Source organism: Pinus tabuliformis, chromosome 2_1 (genome assembly GCF_031772625.1).
Source record: "Pinus tabuliformis cultivar Carrire ecotype Pingquan chromosome 2_1, CPIR1, whole genome shotgun sequence".
Classification (NCBI taxonomy): domain Eukaryota; kingdom Viridiplantae; phylum Streptophyta; class Pinopsida; order Pinales; family Pinaceae; genus Pinus; species Pinus tabuliformis.
In genome coordinates this window covers 107,537,004-107,560,174 of record NC_142299.1, presented here as the reverse complement: position 1 = coordinate 107,560,174, position 23,171 = coordinate 107,537,004, and the positions used below count along the sequence as shown (strand labels likewise).

The 23,171-nt window shown below is 38.3% G+C and overlaps 1 protein-coding gene and 1 pseudogene across 1 annotated transcript; one reads left to right on the top strand and one right to left on the bottom strand.

Annotated features, from left to right (window-relative positions):
• LOC149199020 (UDP-glucuronic acid decarboxylase 4-like) overlaps positions 1–8,185 on the top strand; it is a 57,252-nt pseudogene extending 49,067 nt beyond the window's left edge.
• Positions 8,186–13,193: 5,008 nt separating this feature from the next.
• LOC149199019 (uncharacterized) lies at positions 13,194–17,796 on the bottom strand. Its single transcript, XM_089400429.1, has 5 exons — positions 16,462–17,796; positions 15,932–16,281; positions 13,702–15,100; positions 13,404–13,586; positions 13,194–13,241 (listed from the first exon to the last, which is right to left on the bottom strand). The coding sequence occupies exons 1-5, from the start codon at positions 17,794–17,796 to the stop codon at positions 13,194–13,196; spliced, it is 3,315 nt and encodes a 1,104-aa protein (XP_089256555.1).
• Positions 17,797–23,171: the final 5,375 nt, after the last annotated feature.

Genomic DNA, 23,171 nt, shown 5'->3' with positions numbered 1-23,171 from the left:
CGAATCTAATCTCGTATGAGGGAAAATGAGCTAGTCAAAGTTTTGGTCAGAGTTGGGTTGTGGGCAAGGTCTAAGTGTCCTTCAATTTGATTGACCGTAGGGCATGAAACCTAGGTCCCGAAAGCGGACGAATTTGTTGGATCGTTAATTTGTCTAATATCCCCTATATTAGACAAATTCAAAAAAATATGTTTGTTGTTTATATATATATATATATATATATATATATATATATATATATATATATATATATAGATATATATATATATATATATATATATATATATATATATATATATATATATATATATATATATATATATATTAAAACGGGTGGCGTACCATGTCCTCTACCACCCCCACCAGAACCCAGAGAAAATGTCATATTAAATTTGGGTCGAAGGCCATGACCCCTGCCGACCCCCCCTCCAACTACCACATAACAAATTAAGTTTAAAAAAAGGATCGACGCACCATGACCCCCGCCGGTCCAAGTAAACCCTCCAAAACATTAAACAATATTACAAAGGGATGGGCGGGCCACCTCTGGTGGACCCGGACCACACCCCAACCAACCACCATTTATTATTCAGTAATTAAGGTGGAGCCAACGGGGATTGAACCCACCCGGTCCACGTGGGCCGGCCCCCACCGGGCAGCCCCATAATACAACCAAACAAATATTAACCGCACACCATTAATACAACCATAAAAATGTGTGCAGGGTTGTAACTTAACACAATGCGCCGAAACCATAAAAGTAGTACGCGCCATGTTTGGAAGGGGCGGGGATTTGAACCTCAGACCCCATGACCCCCATTGCTAAGTTTAACCAATGCGCCAATGACATTCCTTGGTTTATCCGCCGACACTTGTTTATATAAACTTTTCTCACGGTACGTCCGAGGCATGGAAGAGTGGAGGAGTGTGCACGCGGACCGAGATATAATTTTCAATTAATTTTTGCAGGTGGAACCATGATCCTGGAAAAACACAGGCGGAACCATGATTGAGCCAAATTCTCAAGAGGGTGAAATTTTTCCAGTGTCCAAATTGGACAGCTTTTATGTCGATCTTACACCTCTCAATGACACAAACTTGAAGTTGCAGTTAGAATTTTGATCTAAGCAGCAAATCTTTAGATGACCCGGAGGAGGGAATATTTGAGGAATCTAGGGGGAATCTAAAAGATTCCTATAGCCCCAGAGTTCCACTATCTCAAAATTCAGAAACTTGACTGTTGATTTTGCACTATTCGATGCCACAAATTTGATGGTGGATTCAGATTTTCCATTTGATCATTTCATTTTTCAGCCACTTTTCAAAGTCGAGTGCAGGTGTCAGCATTCATGTGCGAGCAGCCATTTCCATGAGATTCGACACCATGAGATTGATGGTACGACCATCTTCAGTAGTTTGACATCCTTCTCGTCAGATGGCCCCAAGATGTGAGATATATGCAGTGTGTTCATGTACTTCTTTTTACATGAGATGCATTGTATTGCATAGATCCTTGTTTGTTGTTTGATGTGGGATCTTGTTTTCTTACTTGTTTCATGATTCTTGTTTGATGTGATGCAGAATCATCTGTGGGATGTACTTGTTGTCATGATTTGTCATGTTTTGTTTGAGATCTCTTTGTTGTTATGTTGATGGGATACTCATTTGTCGCCATGTATGTTTGCATTGAGATTCCTTTTATGCCATGTTGGTAGGATGCTCATTATCATCATGCATAAGTTTTGGTCATACTGATAGAAGTCCTTTTTGAATGAGAGTTCCTGTAGCTGAACATCTCTTAGAGCCACTCCTGTGTGAGGGCATTTTCCTTGTATGATAGCGAAGTCACCACCTATGTACATCATCACTATTGACAACACTTAATGTAGCGGCCTACACCATCTTGACACAGGGGCCCCGAGACGTAGTCCCTCCTGGACGAAATCCGTTATCAACGTCTTTTTATTTTATGTTGCTGATAATTGTCACGTTTCTTTTTCTTTACAGCATGTATTATGTTCCTTTATGATATTTTAAATGCAATTATAATCACATCACGAAAGTAAAATATCTTGGTTAAATCCGGGAGTTTAGTCAACTCGGATCACCAATACATGGTATTTCCTATGGTAAGTCACATGGTTTTTTCCATAGTATTCTGTTTTAATATGGCCTATATAAAAGCTTACAACTAAACCAACCTAAATTTATACAAGCTCCAAAAAGATCAAATATTTTTTCATTCTAAAAAAACATTTTGATCCCTTATCGTGTAGATCTAAAATTAAAATAGATATAAATTAATAATAATAAAATAAATAAAATATAAATAAGATAAATATAAAAAATATATAACTAAAAATATTAAAATAAAATAAAATATTTTAAAATATAAAAATTGATATATACCAAAAATAAATATCATTTTCATTCATACATATATATATATATATATATATATATATATATATATATCTATATATATATATATATATATATATATATATATATATATATATACACTTGATTTTTCATTTTTAAGAAATGAATAAAAATTGTGAGATTGATTTTTTCTTACAAATAAAATAAATATTCGGATGAATTTAAACCATGAAATAGATTTAGAAAAAAATAGTCACCGGTTCTTGCTTTCATTTCCATGAGAAGTGCCATTGTTGAATGTATTTCTATACCCAATCCTTATAGATGGTATTAGATTTACATTTTTCACTAATATGTTACGATTCATTTGACCGCATTTCCCACTAATTATATAACTGATATGTTGTGATTCGTTACTGCTTCTCCAACTTATTAGAAAAGTACATATTACCCTGAAATGAAATCTGCAATGTTTGGAAATTGCAGGGACAAATTTCTGCATTTCTCATTGAATTGAGGAGGGTTTGACTGTTTATGACCAACATCCAAATTTACATATAGACTGTGAAATTGCACACAGATTACACTAAAATTTGAGATGTTTGGAAATTCCAGTAACAAATGTAATAAAATTCTGCATTTATGAATAAATCCAGGAGGACTATACAGAGCTAAATGTGCACGAGGAATATCCGCATTCCAACTTATTAGAAAACTACATATTACCCTGAAATGAAATCTGTAATGTTTGGAAATTGCACGGAAAAATTTCTGCATATCTTATTGAATTGAGGAGGGTTTGAATGTTTATGACCAACATCCAAATTTATGTATAGACTGTGAAAATGCACACAGATTGCACTAAAATTTGAGATGTTTGGAAATTCTTGTAACAAATGTAATAAAATTCTGCATTTCCGAATAAATCCAAGAGGACTATATAGAGCTAAATGTGCATGAGGAATATCTGCATTTAGGTTGAGTCATTCATTCCGAATCTCAAACAACACTTCCTCGCTCTTTTCTGCTCAAAATCTTGTTTGTTGTTGTGGCGCCTCTACTGCTTTGGGGGAGGAGGCATGTAACTGAATGTGCCCAAGTATAATTCTTCTTCTTCATCATTATCCTCCTCTTGCCCTAATATGATATACACGTGGAAGCACAAGGGCTTTTCATTTGTTACCTCTATTCCTTCTAATACCAACTACTCTTCCTTATCCTTCGTCTGCTTCAATGCCGCAAATCTTCTTACGCGAGCACTAAGGACTTATTTTTCATTGGAGGAAGAAGTTGTTGAGCAGGAGGGACTGTAGCTACGCCAGCAAGCTCTTACTGTTTGAAAGCTTTAATGACTCCGGAGATCTGGGCTAGCAGAAGACGTGGAATCAATTTCCTCATACCATGACCTGGGTGCTTGTTTCAAACCATAAAGTGCCTTATGCAATTTACACACTAAATGCTCCTGCCCCTTTTTCACAAAACCAGGAGGTTGTACTAAATAAATTTCTTCCTTTAATTCTCCATTCAGAAATGCAGACTTAACATCTAGCTGGTGTAGCTTCCATTTATGTTTTGTTGCTAACGAAATTAGCATTCTAATTGTATTTAGTTTAGCTACAGGGGCAAAGGCGTCATCGAAATCTATTCCTTCTTGCTGTGAGTAGCCCTTTGCTACCAGTCTAGCTTTGAATTTTTCTACACTCCCATCTGCATTTATCTTATGTTTATACAGCCACTTACAACCTATGGGGGTTTTTTCTTCAGGCAACTCAACTAAATCCCAAGTATGGTTTCTATATATTGATTCAATTTCCTCATGCATTGCAGCCCTCCCTTCATCTGATTTACTTGCTTCTTCATAGTTTGAAGGTTCTACAATGTTTAAAATTTTGGACATTAAAGCATAGCCTTTCAATCTTTCAGGTAGTCTAGTCTTCCTACCTGATCTTCTAGGTAGAGGACTTACCTCAACTCTATCTGTTTCAGCACTTTCCAGGTCTGCATCATCACTTATTACACTATCTGCTGCTACTTCTTCCTGTTTCTGCTCCTTCTCTTGCTCTTCATCTTCGTCACTGTTCATCTCTATCAGCAATGGAATGTGGTTGTCACTGTTAGAGTCTTCCTTTCCATCTTCAGTCTGTTCATGAAAAATAACATCTCTGCTTGCAAAAACTTTATGAGTCACAGGATTATATAAATTGTATGCCTTATACTCTGTGCCATATCCTACAAATATACATTTCAAGGCTTTGGGGTCTAACTTCTTTCTATATGCTTTCGGTATATGAGCATAAGATTTTGATCCAAATATTCTTAAATGACTAACTACTGGCTTGAGTCCAAACAATGCTTCAAAGGGGGTTTTGAAGCCTAGACATTTAGTAGGACTCCTATTCTTTAAATAAATAACAGTATTAATGGCTTCTGCCCAAAGACCATTTAATAGACCTTTACCTTGAAGCATACTTCTCGCGCACTCCACAAGAGTTCTGTTCTTGCATTCTGCTACTCCATTCTGCTGTGGAGTGTGTGGCACTGTGAATTGCTGCATAATCCCATGCTGCTTACAGAAGTTAATGAACTCTCCTAACCTGTACTCTCCCCCTTGGTCCGAGCGGGGAATCTTTATCCTCTTTCCTATTTGGTTCTCTATCATAGATTTGAACTCTTTAAAGTACCGAAAGGCTTGACTCTTTTTACTTAAAGAATACACCCATGAAAACCTAGTGCAATCATCTGAAAACAACATACAATAATATGCACCTCTTAAGGACCTAGTTTTCATAGGTCCACAAATCTCTGTATGCACTAGTTCTAGGATGTCTCTTTCCTTCCTCTTGACATGCAAAGGGAACTCTTCTCTATGCATTTTCCCTAATGCACGTCCATCACATTCCAGCTTGGCATTATGAAAAACAGGGAGTCCATCGACCATACCTCTCTTCTGAAGTAATATGAGGTCTTGCAAATTGAGATGTCCAAATCTCTAATGCCAGAGATTTTCGACTGTTGATCCAGCTACAACCATTGCTTGTCGTGGCATACTCTTTGCATCCAATCTGTACAAATTCCCCACGCGTACTCCTGTTGCAACTGTTTCCTTCTGACTATCCTTAATGACACAACCATTCTTAAAGAATTTCACCTGCATGCCCTGGTCTGTAATCATTGAGACAGAGATCAAGTTTTTCTTAATTCCTGGAACATATAATACATTTTTAAGATGTTTAAAGTCGCCACTAGGTAGCTTCACAGGAATATCTCCATATCCTTTGATCTCATACCCACTATCATCTCCTAGATAAATTTTTGATCCACATGTAGATTCTTCAAGAAATTCAAAACAGTCCTTCTTACTGGTCATATGTGAGGATGCACCAGAGTCGACATACCATATGTCGTCCTCATCTCCCTTTGATGCTGAAAGAGAACAATCGACTGTGAATAGTCAAAGATCATGGTTGTGGTCCTCCTCTTCTCCAGCAAAACAACCCTGGTGTTTCCTCTGTTTGCCTCTTCTTTCATCTGCCTGCCTCTTATAACATTCTTTAATCTGATGACCAGGTTTCCCACAATAAAAAAATCTCTTAACATAGTTATCAGTCATACCTCTGAATGATCTCTTTTGAAAAGGGTTGGTTCATTTCTGCTGCTACTGTTGCGGTTGTTGGTGTTGATGTTGGTGCTGGTGTTGATTTCCTCTGTATTTTCGCCTCCTCGCCATCAGAGCAAGGTCATTGCTCTGATTTTTCAGATTCTGTCGTCGCTCCTCCTCCTGGAGCAGAATCGCTGTCAGCTCATCAAATGAAGGGGCTTTCTCCCTCGCTGACAGCCCTGAGATAAACGTCTGATATTCATCAGTCATTCTGTTCAATGTGAGTGTGACTAGATCTGAGTTGGACATCTTTTCTCCAATAGCTCCCAGTTTGTCACTCAGATCCTTGACTCTGGCCATGAATCCAACAACGGACTCATTCTCATCCATCTTCAACGCAAACAGCTTTCCCTTGGGTGCCAGAACACGATTTGTATTCTGAGTCTTGTACAAGTTCTTGATCGTTGTCCATATATCAGCGATCGACTTGGAATCTCTTATATGTGGGATAATATTGTCCTTAATGGACATCTTCAGTATAACTTTTGCTTTCGTTTTTCTTTTATCCCAATCTTGTTCTTGGGTCGCTGTTCCAGATCTCTACTCATTTCCCTCAACGATCGATGCATTTACGCTCTCAAGCAAAGTTTGCATTTTTGAATTTACAGTTGGAGAAATTCGATCCATCGAGTTTGCCAGACTCGTGGAGGTATGATTCTATATTGTTGTTCATTTTTGCCCAACTGAATACTCCAATCGGCCACCACCGGGCAAGTCCGATCTTCTACCACTGAACAGACCAAGAACTTCACTGTGCCACCACCCGGCAAGTCCGATTTGCTACCACAGAACAGATCAGGGACTTCACTGTGCCACCACTGGGCAAAACCGATCTGCTACCACCGAATAGATCAACAAATAAGCTCCAACATGCCACCACCGGGCAAAGGCGATTTGCTTCCACCGAATAGATCAAGGCGCTGCACTGCACCACCACCGGGCAAAAAACCGATCTGCTTCCACTGAGTAGATCACAGAGCTCTAATTCGCCACCGCCGGGCAGGTCTGATCTGCTACCACCGAGCGGATCACGAAACCCCAATTCGCCACCACCGGGCAGGTCCGATCTGCTACCTCCGAGCGGATCAAGGAACCTCAATTCGCCACCACCGGGCAAATCAAATCTGCTGCCACCGAGCAGAAATCTCCACGTGCCACCACCGGGAAACTCTAATCTGCAACGAAAAATTGCAGATTTCCAGAGAGAAAGAGGTTGGCTCTGTGGCACTCTGAACAGCTACGAATCCGCGCCAATTGCAAAAAAGAAAAATTCACAGTGTCCACGGAAATTGGCGCGATTAACAGCCACAGATCCGCGCCAATTCAGTCATGATTTCGTTGGCGCGCTTATCAGCCTCAAACCCGCGCCAATGGGCACGTCTGTTCTTTAAAAACTGGTGCTCTTCTGTTTTGTTCTGTATTGGCGTGACTGTCTGCAAAAAATCTGCGCCAACTGCTGCTTCTTCTAAAAAAATGTGCTCCAACGCTTTCTTCGGCACAGAGATGATCAGTCATCTAAGATCCTTCGCTCCAGGTGTTACTGCAGTTCCCTCTGATCACACAGATACATTTACATGCTCTCCTACCACTACAGATATGTAACTAATGATACATCCCTAAAAAAATTAAGGCTATCTCTACCCTAAGCTCTGATACCAAGATAAAAGTCAAACTTTGAATTAAATGAAGGAGTTGCAGCTCACAGGTGTGTACATCACGTGGGAGACTGCACTCAAACAAAGAGGAGACTCTCTCTCTCGTTCACCCTACATTACATCAAATGAATATTACAATATTAAATACATCACTGAAAATTAGGTAGTTGTGAACAACCTCCTAAACTCCAGGAACTAATCCTAAACTAAGGAGATGCGTTACAACCATATAACCATTTCTCCATTATTTTTAACTCTGCATTGTGGCGAATTCTTGAATTTTTCTGCTTCTTGCACAGAGTTTGCGAGTTCGGGAGGAGGAGGCATAGCCGCCATGATTTGCTGGGATTTGAGGGGCAATGATGTGGATGCCAGAAGCAGTTGGCGACGGTACATCAATCCTTGTGGCTCTCAGGAGAACAGTGACAACGGATACAGCTACTATTCCTTTTCCATGACTGCCTTCTACTCTTCTTGTTGCTGCCTCTGAAATTGGGATGGGTGGAGATGATAGAATAGAGGCCTTTAAAGAAGGAATCATGGTGGAGATGATAGAGTAGAGGCCTTTAAGTAGTGGTATGAGGGACAACCAAAACTTTTTTTTAATAAGAAAGGGGGAGGAGAGGCGTTAGCTTCAGGTCACAGATGAGGGCCATGTTTCTCGTTGGTATATTAGACGGCTGTAAACAGTGACAATTTCTGTCCACCTAATGAACGCGCGTTTTCGATATAAATGGGTCAAATTGCACACCCTTCACCGAAGTCCAGCTTTTCCCACGGTGGCGGTGGTATCAGAGAGAATAAACTTCCAAAGTGTGAGTACAGCCCTTAGCCTTTGTTTTATTCTCGCTACGAGCCAGCGACGTGGTGAACGTAGAAAGAGATATTCCCTTCTTACACCGTTTGTGTGGTGAATTCAAAGGTGACCGGCCTCGCAGTTCTCTTTCAATAGGCCCACGTAAAATTGGGTTCACCTTTTCTTTATTGTTTGTATTTATTCATAGATGGACCTTTTGATGACGTTAGAGATATTAATTTTTTAAGGGGTAAATTTTCTCGTAACGTAAATGTTAGTGAAAGTGACGATCTTTCGTTATTGGTTATTATTAGTTTTTATGGGGAAATTAGAAGAGGTAATAATATTTTCTTTTACTTAATTAAATTTATGGGTAGTATACACTTTTAAGTAAGAATGTGAAATTTTGATACTTATATATTTTAATCCATAAATAAATCAAAAAATTAAATATACTTTGTTATATAAAGTTAAATATTATTTTAATATATAATTTAAAATTAAATATTTTTTTAAGAATATTAATATTTAATGAATTATATATATTTGATTCGTTTACATAATTCTGCACAAAATATTTTTTGGATTATTTTTTTCAATATATATAAATAAACATTTTTCATATATATATGAATTAATTAATTAATTATTAATTAAAACATTGATATTCATTAAAAATATATCATTTAAGTAATTAAAAATTAAATAATAAAAATATATATTTAATTAAATATATAAAAAAATTGGATCAAGGTAGAAGAACAAGAAGAAATGACTTGCGTTAAGGAGAAACTCTATAACAATCCAAATCCCGCACTCCAATCACTAGAACCATTCCAAACACTATTTATATATCCACGTCTTTTTGATAATTCCTTTTAACTTATAGTTTTTCTAAATCTCCAAAGTTGAAGCAGAGTCTCTAAAGTTGTCCCTAGTTCTATTACCTCTAGATATTCTCAAAATTTAAGGAGCTACTCCTCCAAGGATCTTTCCCTTAGATATATTAATTTTTTTATGGAAAAGTGTACATGAATTATAAAGACTTAAAGACAATACTTACGATTCATCTCAACAAGTAAGATAGAAGATGTATACCTAAAACCCTCTTAGATTGGTTATGTTTGCAGACCCTGCTAACTACTTTGGAGATGATATTTCAACTGGAAAATCTTGCTCCTAGCTTCCTAATCCAATTCCCTACACACAAGCATAGCCCAACAAGGTGATGCTTTTCCTCCACAGAATGTAGTTAGCATGAACTAACAATAATCAAAACTAGGAATTCCTGCCTCCTACCCATTATTAGCAAGTTTCAAAATTTTGTTATAATACACTCATGGAAAGCTAAGTTGCATATTGTCAAACTAATGATAGAAGATGCATAAACGCTCGAAGAATCACTTATCCAATCAACTACATGGTCACTGAAACACACTAAAATAATGATTGTATATACACATGATCCTCTTCCTCACGTTGACAAATTAAGACTTGAAGTAAAGGAAAGTAAACTAGAGTTCAAGAAAAAAATTGATCAACTGACATCTTTCAACTTTGATAAAATCTAGGAGTTCATCATTGAACCCTTCACTGAGTATCAAAGCACCAAGGTCTCGACCAAACAAATTATTCAACTATTGCATGTGTTGGAAGTATGCGTTGTGTCATGTCAAGTCAGAAGGAGCCTGCTGAGTTGGATAATCTTCTAAGAATTTATTCTTAGTGGAAATATTTCAATTAGTCTTCTCCATCTATGTCACTCACTAAAGGATGGTCTATTTCTAGTTTTATTCTTGCAACTATTTACTATTTTCTTTTAAAATGTTTTATTGGTAATTTCTTTCACATTTTGAAACATTGTTAAAGACTCTCTTGAACCATGAAATTTTGAAAAAAAAATGTTTTGTTGCATGTTGTCGATTTCCCTTTTAATCTGAAAAATTTCATTTTGATTCCATGTATAGAAAGAGTAAAAGGAAGATTCTTATATTACTTTTGTTTTCAAATTGATATTATTTGATTCCATGTATAGAAAGAGTGAAAGGAAGCTTCTTATATTACTTTTGTTTTCAATTTTATATATGCTTCTCCTTTTGATTCATTAAAAACTTATGGCCAATGTCAATGTATTTTTTATTTTTTGAGTAAACAAGGCTTTGAAATTGAATGTGAATGAGTTAACTTAAGTTCAAGTTCTTCATTAGCAACAACTTCTTAAACTAAACTCTTAGATTATTTTGTCATTGAAGAATATTTATTCTATTTATACAAAATTTCATTAAATTCTTAATTTGTATTTTTACTTAAATTTATTATTTCCAGTAGTAAATGTCAATTTTGAAATAAAGTTTTTAGGCATTTTATGTAATAAGTTTATGGTTTCTTGAATATAATTATTAAAAGAAAATTTTAAAACATTGATGTAGCAAGTATGTGATTCTATAGAAAATTTTACTTTATTTTCTATTTATTTTTTTTTAAATTTGACTATCCTTATAATTTCATAGTAATAATAATAAGTAATTACAATTTCTAAACATTTTTGAATAAGATAAAGCTAATAATACGCACAAAAATTAATTATAATTAGGGATGCTATTTGTTCTATATATACAATCAAACCTGGTATTGAATAACAATGATTTTTCTTTTTTCATATATATATATAACTTTAATTTCTTCTATAGATTTTTAGAGCCTTATATACAAATTTCAAAAATTAAAAAAAAAAATAAGCTAAAACAAAATACATGTAATTTGATGGCCCAGCCCTTCGGTGACGTGACACTCCGCCACGTGGTCACTCCTCAGGTCCTTAGCGGTCACTTGTGGTGTTAGAAAGTCAACACTCCGTAGATCTGTTCTGCCCCCAATCTGCAACTCATTAATACACCTCCCTGCCGGTAAATAGGGCCAGCTGCCGGTTTGTTCGGTCAATGGTTTTCCCGCCTTGGTTAAACACTAAAGGGGTTGTGCCCGGTTCATTTGTCTCTTTGTTACTTTGTTGTTTCTTCCTCCGCGTTCCTCGCGTGTTGCTCTTCAGCTCGAGCCTGGTTCGTTCCTCTGCCCGTTCAATGGCCTCCTTCTCTGTCGATAACCACAGAACCTGGTGAAATGTTGTTTCTCTGCCTTCGTTGTTGTTTGCTGTGGTGTTTGGGTCTGTATGGCCGACTTGTTCTTAACTGTGGCTGTGGTAAGGGTTTTATCTTCTCGTAAGTTCTCTGTCGTGGGATTTCTTTCGTTTCCCGTTCCTGAACTATGGTCTTGAACATATATTGGTCTTCTTGGCGCTGTCGCTCCATCGAGGTTTTGGCCGCCTTCGGAGGTAAGTTAACAGTCTATGTTTTACTCCGCTTTGTATTCTTGTTGCAACCACTTACAGGTTCTGTGCCTTTGCAGCTATGGCAATGGGTTTGGTCTCCGCGGTCCTCTGTCGACCTGTTGGTAAGTTCTGGGTTTCTATTTGGCTTGCAATTTCATGATACTTAATCCTCTGTATTTGAAGGTGTCTCCGGTTCCAGTTTCGACTAACCTCCCTTTACTCTGCGTGCAGGTTGATTTGGTGTTCGCTCACGAGGGTTTCCGGTTCGTGTTGTCTTCAACTCCCTTCGACCCTGGTCCTCTGCTCAATACGGGTAGGGTCTGCTCCTATTCCATTAGTTGTATCTGGTTCGTTATAGCTGTAGGTTCGGTATCTTGCCCTTTACAGTCTCAGCCTTGAAAAGGCGTCCATTTCCGTAATGACAAGGGTTTCGAAAACTTTTACTCTGTGTTGGCTCATGGATTTGGCTGTATCTTTTCCCGGTTTCTCTGTTTGTAACTTTCTTCCACTGTTCTTTGGCAACGGATTTTGGTTTTCGACCTTGGTGAAATGTGAGACAACTTATGACGACAAGGGTTTGTAGTTACTCGCCATTTGATGGTGAGGGTTTGTATATGGAACTGTATCGTTTATTAATATGAAACTCTTTTCGGTTCTGAACATGATTGCTGTGCTATGACTTTAATGTAATTTAATTTAACAGAGTGTGTTACATACGATACCTTTCGCTTGTAAGTTGTTTGTTTGCTGGAATTATGCGACCGCGTTACTCCTTGTGCTTGGCGTGCTGGTTCTGTGCGATATGGTTTGTACTTCTGGTTACACTTGTTGCCTGTAACTTTCTTTATTGCTCACATTCCTGTTACAGCTAGTTTCTTCCTGTCCAAACTCGATCTTTAAAACACAGTACATGTACAGTAGATATATGAATGCTTTCTATGGGAAATATTAGTAACAGAATACTTCTGTCATGAATAAAAACACACAATAAATATTCGAATGTCTTCTGTGGGGAATATTAGCAATGGAGTATCTCTGTCATAAAAAAGTTCTGTTACAGAGGGTTTGTATTGTCTTGCTATCTCTTATTCTTTTCTTTATGAGGGGAAAAAAGTCCCTGTTACATTCGTTCTTTTCCTTTTTAAACTACATAAAACATAACTGCCTACTAAACTGAATCTTGTAACTGTCACTTGTCTTCTTTAAACAAAAATTTAACTAAACAGTTTTTGTTTTCCTAAACTAACAACTGGTAATTTAAATTGTTCTGAAATAAAAAGAAACAAACATTAATTAACAAAAGACAACAGCCAACTTGATGATCTGTCCATCCACTCCTGGAGTTTTTGTCGTGTTTCTGTTTTACCCGTGAGTCAGTCAGCGATCTTCTGTCTCCTCGGAGCCGGATGCTCCTGCATCAGGCTCCTGGGGTGGCAAAAATTCATGGCTCCGTTCCATGAGGTCGTCCAAAGAATAGCCCGCTTTAGTTATCTGCGTTGCGTTGAGCCAAGAACTGTCCTCTATTGGACGGTTCCGCCACTTGACCAAATATCGCAGATACTCCTTCCTGCGTGTGCGTCTAGCTACCTGTGTATCCAGAATCCTTTCGATCTCAAGGGGTGGTACCTTTGGCAATTGTCTCGTCCAAGAATCTTCTCCATAGCTGTTTTTCCGTGGCACTGTAGTTGCTGCGTCATTCTCTGAATCGGCGACATAGGGAAATAGATCTGCCACGTTAAAAATGGAAGAAATTCCAATCTCAGGTGGCAACTGTATTTCATAAGCGTTCGCAGAAAATTTGCGGATGATTTTGCAGGGGCCGATCTTCCTGAATTTTAGTTTGTTGTACTCCCGCTTCTCTCTCCTTACGTAAATACGCAAGGACTTCATCCCCAACATTAAACTGAACTTCCCGACGCTTTGTGTCAGCTCGCTGTTTATACTTCTGACTGCTGTCCTGCAACTTCAGCTTGACCTGTTCGTGCAAATTGCTCATTGCTTGGGAAAATTCTTCCCCATCAGCACTCTGTTTCTCGAGTTTTCCCAAATCTCGCAATTCATGCACTCCTCGTGGGTGCATGCCGTACAAAATCTGGAACGGACTGTAACCGGTGCTGCGGTTAGGTGAATCGTTGTACGCGAACTCTGCTTGAGCAAGTACACGGTCCCATGTCCGGGAATTTTCTCCTGTCAAACTTCGAAGTAAGTTCCCTAGGCTTCTGTTTACTACTTCCGTTTGACCATCAGTCTGCGGATGATAAGCGGAGCTGAACTGCAATTGAGTATTCAACTTTTTCCACAGAGTTCTCCAAAAGTGATCAGTAAACTTTACATCCCGATCAGAGATAATGGATTTCGGGAGTCCATGCAACCGGACGATTTTAGTAAAGAAAAGATGTGCTATATAAGTAGCATCGCTGGTTTTCTTGCAAGGTACAAAATGTGCCATTTTCGAAAACCGGTCAAATACAACCATTACTGAATCGAAACCTCGTTGTGTCCTTGGCAAACCCAGAACAAAGTCCATGCTCACTGAATCCCATGGTCGACTCGGAATCGACAATGGCAAATAAAGACCAGTATTTTGACTGTGACCCTTTGCTAGTTGACACACTTTGCATCTACTCACATACCTCTGCACATCCCGCTGCAGTTTCGGCCAGAAATAGAAATGTCGTACCTGAGCAATTGTTTTTTCTATACCAAAGTGTCCAGCCAGTCCTCCACTGTGCTTTTCTTGTATAATATTTTCCCGCATAGAACAGTTGGGTATACACAGCTGTCCTCCTTTAAACAACAGCCCTTCTTGCAGATTATAGTCTAGCCACATGTTGTTATTCCTTAACAGAGGGTTTTGGCAAGCTTCATATGCCTCCCCAAATTCGATATCAGCCTGATACAACTCCTTTAAATGCTCAAAACCCAAGACTTGCATTGTGCTTTCCTGCAGAAGCAACGTTCTTCTGCTCAGTGCATCTACCACCTTATTCGCTTGGCCACTAATGTGCTTTAGCACGAATGTAAAATTCTGCAGATACTCCACCCAAGCTGCATGTTTGTGATTCAATTTATGCTGTTGCATAATGTACTGCAAGGCAAAATTATCTGTAAATAAAACAAACTCATTTCCCAGCAAATAATGCCGCCAATGCTTCAAAGCTTGTATGATTGCGTAAAATTCTTTGTCGTAGGTTGAGTATTTCTGCCTACTCTCGTTTAGCTTTTCACTGAAGAAAGCGACTGGTCTGTCCTCCTGACTAAGGACTGCCCCAATGGCTGTCCCACTGGCATCACAACGAACTTGAAAAAGTTTGTTGAAATCTGGCAGTCTCAATATTGGTCTTTCAGTAATCCTCTTTTTCAAAGTTTGAAAACTACTTTCTGCCGCTTCAGTCCAGTTGAAAGGCTGATTTACCTTCTTGATCGTGTCCAACATAGGTGCACAAATCTCGCTGAAATTTCTGATAAATTTCCTGTAAAAACTGGCTAGCCCATGGAAACTCCGGACTTCAAATAAACTCCTCGGAGAAGGCCAGCTAACTATAGCTGCCACCTTTTCCGGATCCATTTTTAATTCATTTTCTGCAATGACAAATCCCAAATACACTAGTTCTCGCTGAAAAAAGGTACACTTTTTCAGATTAATCAGCAGCTTGTTTTGCTGCAGCTTTCTCAACACACTCTGCAAATGCCTGAAATGTTCCTCTTTAGTTCTGCTAAAAATCAAAATGTCATCAAGGTAAACTATCACAAACTTACCGTTAAATTCTTTCAGTACTTCATTCATCAAACGCATGAATGTGCTGGGAGCGTTGCTCAACCCAAATGGCATCACCAGCCACTCATATAAGCCTTCGTTTGTCTTGAAAGCTGTCTTCCACTCGTCGCCTTCTCGTATTCGAATCTGGTGATATCCACTTTTCAGGTCAATTTTCGAGAAATAGGCTGCCCCACTCAAGCAATCCATCATATCGTCCATCCTTGGCAAAGGAAACCTGTACCGAACAGTTATCTTGTTTATGGCTCTGGAGTCTGTGCACATTCGCCATTCTCCTCCCTTCTTTGGAGCCAAAACGGTCGGTACTGCACAAGGGCTCATACTTTCTCGAATCAACCCCTTGTCAAGTAATTCCTGAACTTGCTTCCGAATTTCCTCATGGTCTTTGGGACTCATATGGTAAGCTGCTTTATTTGGCAGGCTTGCCCCTGGTATAAAGTCAATACAGTGACTAATACCCCTCCTTGGTGGTAATTCATCGGGAAGGTCATCCACCACAATGTCCCCAAATTCTTGCAGCAACTTCTGAACTTCTTCAGGCAAATCTGATATCTGCGTATGTAATACCACTGTCTTTGGTCTCCTTATGACAGCAAAATTGATTTCGCTGTCCTCAATCTGTTTCACAAACTCCTTTCCGCCCAACAACAGCGCCTTCACTCCACTGGCTTCTGCTGTATTTTCCTCCTTGATGGGTACAAGCGTGTGCTTGATCCCATCTTTAACAAACTTATAGCAATTCGTTTTCCCATCATGAACTGCACTTCTATCAAACTGCCAAGGTCGTCCCAACAGTAGGTGACAGACATCCATTGGCATGCCATCACAAAGGATCTTATCCTTGTACTTACCAATATGAAATTCTACCTCACATTGTTCGTCGACTAACAGCTGATGTCCTTTCTGCAGCCATGACACTTTGTAGGGCGTAGGGTGCTTCAATTTCTTCAATCCCAGCTTTTCTACCATCTCCACAGCCACAAGATTGTCCGTACTCCCACTATCAATGATCAGTTTGCAGCACTTGCCCCGCGACTTGCAGACAGTGCGGAACAAAGCTTTTCGTTGATCTGGTTCTGCAACCTCCTTTGCTGGTTTCAACAACACTTTATTCAACACCAAAGCTTCACCTGTCTCTGGTGCATTTTCTGCTTCCTGAGGTGTTGCTTCAGCATCCTCTGGCTGAGCAACATAAGCTCCTCTCCCACCTGCTGGTTCACCTTCAGGACATTCATACGACTTGTGTCCCCATTTGTGACAGCGATAGCACTGGACAGCTCCCCTGCCCCGACCATATCCTCGCCCCCGCTGAGGTGGTCGTCCTCCTCTAGTGCTATTGTCTTTTTCTGCTGCTCCAGCAGATTTAGAGCTGCTGCTTTCTTCACCTGAACCTGCACCTCGGCCTCTTCCAAACATCTTACCTTTCCCCCTGCCAGTTCCACCTCCTCTTCTGGCATTTTGCTTCCGGTTAATTTTTTCTTCTGCCTTCAGCGCAAACTGATAGGCTTCATCCAATGTCCGGGGTGAAAGGATACCAATTTCATCCAAGATTTCCCCCCTTAAGCCATTCACAAATCTGGCTGTTTTCTCCGGGGTGTCTTCCACATATCCTGCTCGTAAATTCAACTTATAAAATTCCTCTGTAAATTCTTTAACAGTCATTCCCCTTTGTTTCAAGTTCTGTACCTGCCGGTACAGCATAATCTGGTAATCCTTCGGCAGGAATTTCTCTTTCAGTTTGGCCTCCATTCTAGACCATTTCTTTATAGGCTGTTTGTTAAGCCTCCTCCGCTCCGCCTGAATGCTGTCCCACCACAAGGACGCATGTCCCTTCAGTTTGGTGGCGGTGAACTTCCCCTGTTTATCCTCACTGGTTTCCTCGAATTCGAAATATTTATTGACTTCACTTAGCCAATCCAACAACACGTCTGCGGACAGACTTCCGTCATAAGTTGACAGCTCATGTTTTGGCTTATGACTTGACAGCAAAACCGACTTCAACAGTCTGAATTCTGGTGTCACCCCCTCTAATTCTTCCTCTGGTTCTGCCTCATCTTCATCACTGTTATCTGCCGGGTTTCTTCTTCCCCCAGCTTCTATTGCTTCTAAACGTTCTCGCAAGACACGGACCTCCTCACGGAGTCCCTCTTCTGCTACCCTCCGGACTCTTCCTCTTCCCCTTCCTCTTCTGCCAACCTCCATTTTCTTTTACTCAAAACCTGCTCTGATACCACTTTTGATGGCCCAGCCCTTCGGTGACGTGACACTCCGCCACGTGGTCACTCCTCAGGTCCTTAGCGGTCACTTGTGATGTTAAAAGGTCAACACTCCGTAGATCTGCTCTGCCCCAATCTGCAACTCATCAATACACCTCCCTGCCGGTTAATTAGGGCCAGCTGCCGGTTTGTTCGGTCAATGGTTTTCCCGCCTTGGTTAAACCCTAAAGGGTTGTGCCCGGTTCATTTGTCACTTTGTTACCTTGCCGTTTCTCCCTCCGCGTTCCTCTGTTGTTTGCTCTTGAGCTCGAGCCTGGTTCGTTCCTCCGCCCGTTCGATGGCCTCCTTCTCTGTCGATGTCCACAGAACCTGGTGAAATGTTGTTCCTCTGCCTTCGTTGCTGTTTGCTGTGGTGTTTGGGTCTGTATGGCCGACTTGTTCTTAACTGTGGTTGTGGTAAGGGTTTTATCTTCTCGTAAGTTCTCTGCCGTGAGATTTCTTTCGTTTCCCGTTCCTGAACTGTGGTCTTGAACAGATATTGGTCTTCTTGGCGCTGTTGCTCCACCGAGGTTCGGGCCGCCGTCGAAGGTAAGTTAACAGTCTATGTTTTACTCCGCTCTGTATTCTTGTTGCAACCACTTACAGGTTCTGTGCCTTTGCAGCTATGGCAATGGGTTTGGTCTCCGCGGTCCTCTGCCGACCTGTTGGGAAGTTGTGGGTTTCTATTATGCTTGCAATTTCATGATACTTAATCCTCTGTATTTGAAGGTGTCTCCGGTTCCAGTTTCGACTAACCTCCCTTTACTCTGCGTGCAGGTTGATTTGGTGTTCGCTCACGAGGGTTTCCGGTTCGTGCTGTCTTCAACTCCCTTCGACCCTGGTCCTCTGCTCAATACGGGTAGGGTCTGCTCCTATTCCATTAACTGTGTCTGGTTCGTTATAGCTGTAGGTTCGGTATCTTGTCCTTTACAGTCTCAGCCTTGAAAAGGCGTCCATTTCTGTAATGACAAGGGTTTCGAAAACTTTGACTCTGTGTCGGGTTGTGGATTTGGCTGTATCTTTTCCCGGTTTCTTTGTTTGTAACTTTCTGCCACTGTTCTTTGGCAACGGATTTTGGTCTTCGACCTTGGTGAAATGTGAGACAACTTATGACAGCGAGGGTTTGTAGTTACTCGCCCTTATGATGGTGAGGGTTTGTACATGGAACTGTATCGTTTATTAATATGAAACTCTTTTCGGTTCTGAATGTGATTGCTGTGCTATGACTTTAATATAATTTAATTTAACAGAGTGTGTTACATACGATACCTTTCGCTTGTAAGTTGTTTGTTTGCTGGAATTATGCGACCGCGTTACTCCTTGTGCTTGGCGTGCTGGTTCTGTGCGATATGGTTTGTACTTCTGGTTACACTTGTTGCCTGTAACTTTCTTTATTGCTCACATTCCTGTTACAGCTAGTTTCTTCCTGTCCAAACTCGCTCTTTAAAACACAGTCATTTATAGTAGATATATGAATGCTTTCTATGGAAAATGTTAGTAACAGAATACTTCTGTCATGAATAAAAACACACAATAAATATTCGAATGTCTTCTGTGGGGAATATTAGAAATAGAGTATCTCTGTCATAAATAAAAAGTTCTGTTACAGAGGGTTTGTATTGTCTTGCTATCTCTTATTCTTTTCTTTATGAGGGGGAAAAAAGTCCCTGTTACATTCGTTCTTTTCCTTTTTAAACTACATAAAACATAACTGCCTACTGAACTGAATCTTGTAACTGTCACTTGTCTTCTTTAAACAAAAATTTAACTAAACAGTTTTTGTTTTCCTAAACTAACAACTGGTAATTTAAATTGTTCTGAAATAAAAAGAAACAAACATTAATTAACAAAAGACAACAGCCAACTTGATGACCTGTCCATCCACTCCTGGAGTCTTTGTCGTGTTTCTGTTTTACCCGTGAGTCAGTCAGCGATCTTCTGTCTCCTCGGAGCCGGATGCTCCTGCATCATAATTTATGTTAAAAATGCACTCACATGCCATTCTCCGGCTCTTGTTATAAAAATAGACAATTCCCCCAAACTTAATTATCTTTCACCTTATTATTATTCTACTTTAAGATGCAATTTGACTAAAAAAAATCAAATAATGTTTTCTAAAACTAACATTATAAAATAATATATATTTATTTTTTAAAATATATATATTTTAATATTTTATTTACTATCTTTTTATTTTGCAATAATTTATTTCTATTAATTTTTATTAATGCAATGTACCACTGCTATCATAACAATACTGATGTTAAACGCTAGGTTGTTATTGCTGTCTTAGTGAGCTTGCTGTCCACATCCCAATGTTATGAGATGTTCATTAAAATTATGTTATGAGATGTTTATTAAAATTATAAATCCTAATTTTTTCATAAATAATTTAAACAATTACTATTTAGAAAAAATTTAAGTGAAAAATCTATAAAAATACATTTTAAATAATCATCAAATTCAAATTTAAACAAGTATTACATTGATTGCTAATTACTTTGTTATTTGATTCAATCAAGTAGCATTTTTTAAAGTTAATATTATAAAAAAAATTATATATATTTATTTTTTAAAATTTTTATTTAGTTTTTCTTGTATTTAATTAGCTATCATTTTGTATTTCAATTATTTATTTCTATAAATATAATGTATCATTACTGTGATACGAGAATTTTGGTTATAGGCTAGATATTTATGATAAACATCCAATCACTCTAGCTACACTTAAGAAACCTCCCATTATTTAAAGAAAAATGGGCAACCAAACCATGAACTTTGAATTTAATAGAGTAAAAATAGCTTTCCTTTCTCAACATTTAATTAACACTTGACTTGTTGAGCGCACGTTCAATGTGGGAAAAATTCCCCACATGCTAAGAGATGGTATCTATTTATTATAAGCCTCTATTCTTTGAATAAATTTGTCCATTTTCAATCTTGTGCTTATGCAATAAAAACACTTCAAATATGAATGTACCCACCTTCTTTACACAATCTCTATACATCTTTGCATACAAAAGAATTGTATACAATTTGTATACATAAGAAGTATATATATAGATAAACTACCCTGGACATGGACAAACTCTTTTCCGTTTGAGAAACTATGTTGCCAAGGTCCTTGGCGGTTCAAGTTTTGTCATATGTGCATGTTACATGCTTGTGAGGCTAACAATATATATATATATATATATATATATATATATATATATATATATATAACTTTTATATAATGCAATTGCTTTCAAGTCAACTAATTTATAAATAATATTTCTTTGTCCTATGTTATTGTGGACCATATGTTGCAATATGGAAAACTGGAAAGGAGAGCTCCCAGTGTCATAAGCTTAATAATGGAAGCTAGAACCTTGATCCGGAATTAACCTCAACTTGCCATGTCTTTATTTTCTTTGGCTTTGGGGTAAAAAAAAATCATTAGGTGTGGAAATAAGTATGCAAAAATTGTCCATACTTACCAAAACAAAATTTTATTGTTTAAGGTGAATAAATTGTAATTTTGCAAAACTATGTTTGCAAATACATTGAAATCAAAACCTTATTATTTAATTGCACAAATTAAATTTTTACCAACTAATATTGACCAAATTCTAAACCTTATCACTAACATGAATTCAACATTTTTACTCTAATTTAACTATATTTAAAATAAGGGAAAAAATAACTAAAATAATATATATATATATATATATATATATATATATATATATATATATATATATATATATATATATCAACCTTCTTAATGGGAGAAAATTTGGTGGAAGGACGTAAACTTTCGAAGTGCTTCATGTGGCCAATAAAACTCGTTGAGGCCGCGTTGGCATCTTACCCACGTCACTAAACATTGCACAGGTACAGGACACTTTCAGCGTAGTGCTTCACGAAAGCAACCTGTCTTTAATAAACTGATCGAACTTTATACCGTCTATTATGCCATGTAAAAGAAAACAGTTTGAACTTTAACGAAAAGGCATATGTTGAATCTATGGAGATTCTCTTGACAGGCTTCTCCTCAATCAGTTTGATATTTGTTGTTTTTACCTTTAATATTAGTATTCTTCCACTCCATTTACATACTAATATATAATTATTACTGAGAAATGTTTTGATATTTTGATGCATGCATAAGCATCGAGAGGGTTGCCCCTTCTCCCCTATTTTATTTGGCATTTACATCGATAAGCTTGAAGGCTATTTAGAGGAAGTAGGATGTGATGGCACGATCTTAGCTGGGATAGTAGTCATCCTTCTTCTTTATGCTGACGATATTGTTCTTTTGGCAAGGTGCCCATCTGATCTTGATAAGAAACTCAGGCTTCTTAAGGATTTTTGCTCTACCATGGATATGATTGTTAACACTGACAAAACAAAAGTTATGATTATCAAATCCAAGAAGAACACTTACGCTAATTTTATGTATGACAATAATAACTTGGAGGAAGTGCATTCTTACAAGTACCTAGGAATTGATATTCATCACAAGCTCAACTGGAACCATAGCATTGAGAAAAGGATTAATGGGGGGTGGAAAGCTTATTTTGGTCTTGAAAATAATTGTAAAATAGCAAACCTCTTAATGTGGGATAAAAAGAAGTTCCTCTTTGAAACTTTAGTCACTCCTGTTATCTTATACGGCTGTGAGGTTTGGGGTTGCAGCATCTCTAGAGAATCATGGAGAAAGATTGAGAAAATCCAGAAGCGTTTTATAACTTATAACCTGAAAATTAAAAGTATTACACCCTATCCTATTCTCCTTATAGAAGGAGGTCTTTCCCCTATTGAGAGCCTAGCTATGCTTAGGTTTCTGTTGTATAAGCACAAAATCAATAACATAGAAGATTATAGACTTCCTAAGCTAGCTTTAAATTCTAGCCAAAACCCCCTAAGGCTCAATCGATGGTGGCATAAAGACACAAGGGCCTGGTTAAACTATTGGGAGATCAACGAAAATTATGCATTGCAAAACATAAATAACATTAAGGATATTGTTAATTCTAAGTTCAAAGAAAAAATGTGGTGTGAGAAAGATTTAGCAGCTCAAAGAAAATTAAGTTATTATAAGAAGGTCATCAACCCCACCCTAGAAGATCAAAAGTATCTCTCTATTTTAACTAGCTCAAAGAAGAAAATTAATATAGCAAAGATTAGAACGAATTGTCATGAGCTCCATAGTGAAACAGGTCGTTGGGCAATTCCTAAAACGCCATGGATAGAAAGAATCTGCCATATATGTGAGAATAGGAACATCGAGGATGAAAACCACTTCCTCTTAGAGTGCCCAGCGTACAACCACATTAG